Source organism: Trichoderma reesei, assembly GCF_000167675.1.
Source record: "Trichoderma reesei QM6a unplaced genomic scaffold TRIREscaffold_7, whole genome shotgun sequence".
NCBI lineage: Eukaryota > Fungi > Ascomycota > Sordariomycetes > Hypocreales > Hypocreaceae > Trichoderma > Trichoderma reesei.
This window is the reverse complement of record NW_006711154.1, coordinates 1,223,380-1,229,379: the sequence shown is the minus strand read 5'-3', so window position 1 is coordinate 1,229,379 and position 6,000 is coordinate 1,223,380. Positions and strand designations below refer to the sequence as shown.

At 53.3% G+C, this 6,000-nt stretch overlaps 2 protein-coding genes across 2 annotated transcripts; one reads left to right on the top strand and one right to left on the bottom strand.

Annotated features, from left to right (window-relative positions):
• Positions 1–484: 484 nt before the first annotated feature.
• On the top strand, positions 485–2,442 carry TRIREDRAFT_106649 (uncharacterized protein; the record flags this gene model as incomplete). Its single annotated transcript, XM_006964712.1, has 3 exons — positions 485–569; positions 627–1,262; positions 1,331–2,442. The coding sequence occupies 3 exons, from the start codon at positions 485–487 to the stop codon at positions 2,440–2,442; spliced, it is 1,833 nt and encodes a 610-aa protein (XP_006964774.1).
• Positions 2,443–3,103: 661 nt separating this feature from the next.
• TRIREDRAFT_121474 (N-terminal fungal transcription regulatory domain-containing protein) lies at positions 3,104–5,950 on the bottom strand. Its single transcript, XM_006964533.1, has 5 exons — positions 5,577–5,950; positions 4,785–5,485; positions 4,428–4,739; positions 3,965–4,336; positions 3,104–3,867 (listed from the first exon to the last, which is right to left on the bottom strand). Exons 1-5 carry the CDS (start codon positions 5,721–5,723, stop codon positions 3,288–3,290), a joined length of 2,112 nt encoding a protein of 703 aa, XP_006964595.1. The 5' UTR covers positions 5,724–5,950; the 3' UTR covers positions 3,104–3,287.
• Positions 5,951–6,000: the final 50 nt, after the last annotated feature.

The window sequence follows — 6,000 nt, the reverse complement described above, 5'->3', positions numbered from 1 at the left end:
GGTCGATGCTGCTGATACACTCAAATAATAGAAACGAACAAAACTCGCACTTAGGAACACAGCCAACTGTCCTCATAGAATGGACGGCTAGCACACAGTTCTTCAGATTGTACTTTGACGTGTCAGCTCCGGGACACTAAACGTATCACGTCCGACAGTGGCAGCGCCCCCAGAGCCGCGGCAAGCTTTGGTGATGAACAACCTCGGGAGTCTTATGTGGCGGGATGACGAGAGACGTAGCGGAAGTAAGAGCCGAGTTGGCGGAAATAGTCACTTCCCTTGCGATACAGGTGAAATCTAATGTGTTACGGGTGTGTTGACGTAGAAGGTGAGTTGCTAATGCTATAATGAGTGTCATACTAAGGAAAGGTATAAATCCTGAGTGAGTCTATGCATTGTCAGCCCTTGCCTGATCGATGACCCAAACATCGTCACTTGGAGAACCAAAAACCATATCAGAGCTCGTCATAAAGTGCACGGCACAATGGTCATAGCGTGGCAGCCTCCTCTCAACTATCGCAATCGGCCTGTTGCTGTTTTCGGCGCCGGTGTCCTCGGGCGTAGAATAGGTCAGTATCAACGCCGTGTATGTGAGAGGCGGCGAGAATTAACAGTAAACTCAACAGCTTGCGTATGGGCATCGACAGGATACACAGTCAAGATCTGGGATCCCAGCAAACATCAACGTGAGGACGGTGTTGCCTACGTCGACGAGAATGTGGCCTTGTACGCCCAAAAGACTGGCAAGGCTTCTGGCAGAGTAATGGCTGTTGAAGACATGAAAGCCGCTGTCGCAGATGCTTGGATGGTCATAGAATGCGTCCCAGAGAAGCTCGAGCTAAAGATTGACGTCTTTGCCGAGCTGGACGCCCTTGCGCCTGCTGACTGCATTCTTGCAACAAACTCGTCTTCATACAAGTCTTCCGAGCTGATTAGCAAGATTTCTCGCACGAGAAAGTCTCAGGTCTTGAACACACATTATTTTAGGCCCCCTGACTGCATGTTGATCGAGGTCATGGCAAGTGGCTACACGACAGAGGCAGTCATCCCATTCCTGGTCGAACGGCTACAAGAAGCGGGATTGATGCCATATGTTGCGAGGAAAGAATCTACAGGCCTCATCATCAATCGTTTATGGGCTGCTATCAAACGAGAGACCTTGACCATCCTTGCCGAAGGAGTGTCTGTGCCTGAGGAAATCGATGCGTTGTGGAAGGAGATGTTTGCTAACAGTCGTCTGTCGCCTTGCTTGACTATGGACTGTAAGCGTCCCCCCAAGTCCCCAAACTATAGGAGAAAGGGATGGACAGTCTTAACTAACGAGCATCAGTGGTTGGCCTCGATACGGTGGCCTTCATCGAGGAGCATTACGTCGAAGAGCTTGGCTTGTCCCCGGAGAAAACGGTAGACTTCCTGAGGAAGAACTACTTGGACCAGGGCAAATTAGGCGCCAAATGTGCAAAAGGAGGCCTCTATCCTCCTTCTGCAACCCAATCGGCAGCCAAAAACGGTGTCTCGAGCGAGCCAAAACTTCTTGCCCTGGATGTTGGTCTATCCGCTGCAGAGCCAACGATGAACTCGGGCCAAATTCTGCAGTTCGGCCTGGACGGAAAGCCTCCCAAGGTTCTCGTTGATAAGCAGCCTTTGCCTGACGGCATCGATATCGACCATTCAAGCGGCCGTATGTTTTGGACCAACATGGGTTATCCTGGAAAGCCTGACGGGTCTGTTTGCTCCGCCAACCTCGATGGGACAAATGTTCGCACCCTTATCCCTCCTGGAACGATCAACACACCCAAGCAGCTGGTTGTGGAGAGCGGGAGCAAGAAGATCTACTTTTGTGATCGCGAGGGCCTTTCTGTATTCCGGTGCAACTTTGATGGCTCTGATCTAGAGCGCTTGATCCAGAACGGCAACTCAGAAAATGAGACAGACATGCGGGAGGCCACGAACTGGTGTGTTGGCATCGCCGTTTCTCCAAAACTGGGCAAGTTTTACTGGAGTCAAAAGGGGCCGTCAAAGGGCAACAAGGGACGCATATTCTGCGCCAATATCAAAATGCCCGCACATCAGTCGGTGCAATCGAGATCCGATGTCCACTGCCTCGCGGAGGGCCTCCCCGAACCAGTGGACCTCGAAATAAACGAGGAGACTTACACTCTGTATTGGACTGATCGCGGCGAAATTCCTTTTGGCAATTCTCTCAACAGGCTGCAGTTGGATAAGACTGGGCTAGTGGCAAAGACTGCCTCATCGGGCGGCCATGAGGTGTTGAGCAGGCATTTCAAGGAGGGCATTGGCTTGAAGCTGGACTCCAAGAATCACCATCTCTACGTGACCGATCTCGGTGGCCGCATCTACCAGTGCGGCCTGGATGGGAGGAACAAGACGGTCGTTTATGCGGACGACTATCGGGCATTTACTGGCATCACCGTCTTGTGAGTGTACCAGGTAGCATAGTGCATTCGGGGTAGAACAAAAGCACAGACGATCCGGGTTCCCTCTATTTACTTGATCCTCGAGATTGATCATCCTATAGTACCTAGTGGAAGCTCATAGTAAATCGTCGTATAGGCTTGGTACGTGCAGAAACCTCCAGGCATACATTGATGTCTGTCGCACAACGCTTAAACCCGGAGCTCGTTGTCAGCTCTACCATCACCAAGCAGTGGATTTGATGTCTGTCAAGCAGCCTTTCCAGCACCTACCACCTCCCACAAAGCGAGGTTTACCCTTCCTGCCAACCACTATGTACTACTAGAGTATGTCGCATTGTCGATCACCTGGGTCATTTGTATGTATGCCATCAGCTTACATGTATGAATCATGACGAGATCAGTCCATAGTGGGCCAAGCTCACTGAATGTATGGAAGAGACATCGATGCTCACATAGTTGGAAAATCGCTGCTCAATGTAGTCAGTCTCCAGATCCTGGAATATGGCTCAACGTTGTTTTATACTCATAACACAGGCAAACAAGCGAGCCTCATTGTCGTCCGTACCCATGCAAACCATTATGGCTCACAAATTCAGCTGTGATATGCAACGTCTTTCCGCCTTTTTGTGGCATTGCTTGTATGTCTCCTAGAAGTAGCTCTAAAAGCAGCAACTCCGAACTCGCTATCAAGCGGATATCTTCTTTAGTCATTACACATGTCTACCAACTGATGTGCTTTATGGTCCAGCGGCAGACGCGTACCACACTGTCTAGATACCAAACTCGAGCAGTAGAGGATGCAATCGCTCGAGATATCGCCATATATACCGCTTGTGCATCTTCCTCGTATCATGCCGCCTCGTCCGCGTCTAGTATATTTGTATAGTCTCGCAGCATGGCATTGTGCTCAAAGTCCTCAGCCTGCCTCTCAACAGTGGCATTGCTGGGATCCTCCTCGGCCATGTCCAAGTCTGCCATGAATGTGGCCCGGATCTCGCCGTACTTTTTGCGAAAGTCGTCCGGTCCAAGATCTTTCAGGATTGTCCGGGCTGTGGTACTGGTTATGCCCCCCTTTCGTAGAGCCATTGACAACAGGGCTCTGGAAATGGACGTGGTCACCCGCCAGGACCGGCTCAGACGTTCATAGCCGTACACGCATATCAAAAAGTAGAAGAACCAGTCATTGTCCTTGGGGCCGGTGAGGAGCTCGTTAGTAATGTAGATCAAGGCTGTATGCCACAGCACGGTGTACGTAGAGGAGGCGAAATGGAGTCTGAAATTGAGGACGAGGTCTTTCAGCTGCGCGACCGAAGCGGCATACACAATATCCGGGGAGCTGATGCTCCTAACCATCGTTCGAAGTCGAGCAACACCAAACTCCTGGATGCACGGCCTGAAGAGGCAGAGAACGGCAGTATGGAACCATATGCTAGAGAGACCCACGTGTTAAGCAACACCGGCCCAGAGCGGGAAGACGAACCATTGCGAGTCAAAGATGGGACAGGGACGGAGCAGAGGAAACTTACTGAAGAACTTGGACATAATGCGGGTTCTGGTTGGCTCGGAGGAGGCGTGACGGGAGAGTGTTGCTCCAAGCGAGCAGCTGGCGGAACTTATGCTCCGCGAAGGACAAGGTCCCTTGGCTATCCAGAGACGATTGGCTGTCGTCATACGCTAGACTGACCTCATACATGATGCTCCAGAACTGGCACAGGTAGGGAAATACGCCTCCCATGTACCGCGACTGAGGCTCGGGCTCGGGTCCTTCCCTGCGAGGAGACCCAGGGCTTGTGGCTGACGAGGCGGCCTCGATGTCCTCCTCCATGCCGGGTATGGGCAAGCTCGGGGGGCTCCGAGGGCCCAATATTCCCGGTTGGCGGTAGAAGAGCGACATGAGACTGCACACGTTGGAAAGGGACGAGTTCCGTGAGCACACGACGAACCCTTCTCGATGTCTACGCAAGAAACAAGGGGAAAAGAGGCACCCACCTGATCCAGTTGAATGATCCCCATGCGGCGTACATATACGCACTGGCTGCCTCTTTGGACAGCTTGTCGATGCTGGGCTTCGCACGACTGTGTTCGTCGACGCCAAAGAGGCCCAGCCTGGTGGCCATCTTGGTAGCCTGCGAAGTGTACGACAGCACAGCATGGTCTCTTCCTTGGCCGAGGTAGCCCAGGCCTAGGAAGAGGGCGGAGGCCAGGTTGAGAAGCGAGTCAGACTCTCGTTCCGTCCTCCATATCGTCTCGGCCTCGGCGCAGAAGTAGGCTGCGAGAGCATCGATGCCTGGGTCGACGGCGCTATACATTTGCTTTCAATCAAGTCAGCTGCGGTGGATTCGATACCAGACGGCACGGGCATTATTCACGCAGGCCCAATACAGCAGCGAGTTGACCAGCATTGGGGAGCAGTAGTCATGTTTGTGGTTGATCAGGTCCGATACGAACAGGTTGGGCTCGAAGAAGCCCAGCAGCGGATGATCCGTCTCCAGATACAGGGAGATGGCACGGGCGGCCGACTCGTTGTTGATCGGAGCATTGGTCCAGTGACTGATATCCAGCTGATGCAGCCGTTCATCGCAGAGCGGTGCCTGGGACTCGGTGGGATCGCGGTCCCAGAGCATCCGTCGAGAAGGAGAATAGGGAGACGAAGGCTTGCTTCCCATCGTAGTGAGCCGCCGAAAGTCATCCCTCGGCAAAGCCTGCGGTTGAAGCGGAGGCAGATATGGGTATGCAACTGGATTCTGTGATCCAAGCTGGAGGGCATGAAAGGAATTGTCCATTGTCGCCACGGCAATACGGAGCTCCGACGGCTGATGGATCGCAGATATCCCCCCTCGTAGCGTGGACAGAATCACTGCCGCGTCGGTCTCGCTCTTCAGATACCGCAGCATGCGAATCGCCTCTCGCTCCGGCAGGCTGTTGAGGAGACGCATCACCTCGACAAGGAGACCCTGCGCCTCCGGGGTCAGCTTGTAGTCGTCGCGGTATGTACACCGGACGGCAAGCTCCCGACATGTGGAACACGTTGGCCGCAGGCCATCGCACTATCATTGAGCATTAACGTCTAAACATTAGGATGAGAGCTCTCCATGCGTCAGGGACTGAGCTCCCAAGCAACCTTCAGGTGGAAGTTACCCGGATTTTCTTCCGACGACAAGCATTGCAGGCGACCGAAACGCCGGTGCGACGTCGCTTGAGCTGCTGCGAGCTCGACGAAGGCTCTGCCGGGCCTGATGGCTGTCCAGGGACAGACGGGAGGAGCGGTGGGTATCGCTTCTTCATCTCTGCTCAGACATGTGTCAGGACGGCAGCTTGGATACGACGCGATGACAGCATCTAGTTGGAGATACTCAGAGGTGGTGGATGTCCGGATCTTTCTGTCAACTCATATCGCCAGCTCAAGCACTCGCCTAAAAGCTGAGCTCCGCAGGCATGTGCCAAGTCAGTTCCCCCTCTTCCTTGAGCTTCTTGATACTAGCAGTTGCGTGGCGATTTCTGTCCGCGTTGCCGCGGTCCAAAAATACTGTGCAAAGGTCGTCGACTTCGCCATACTCTCCTT

Bases quoted from the DNA above. Each gene is read 5' to 3' on its own strand.
- TRIREDRAFT_121474 (XM_006964533.1), bottom strand. From the start codon at position 5,723: ATGAAGAAGCGATACCCACCGCTCCTCCCGTCTGTCCCTGGACAGCCA. The intron at 4,337-4,427 runs GTGGGTGCCTCT...CAACGTGTGCAG, and splicing joins GGATCATTCAACTGGATCAG to TCTCATGTCGCTCTTCTACC. The intron at 3,868-3,964 runs GTAAGTTTCCTC...GGGTCTCTCTAG, and splicing joins CATTATGTCCAAGTTCTTCA to CATATGGTTCCATACTGCCG.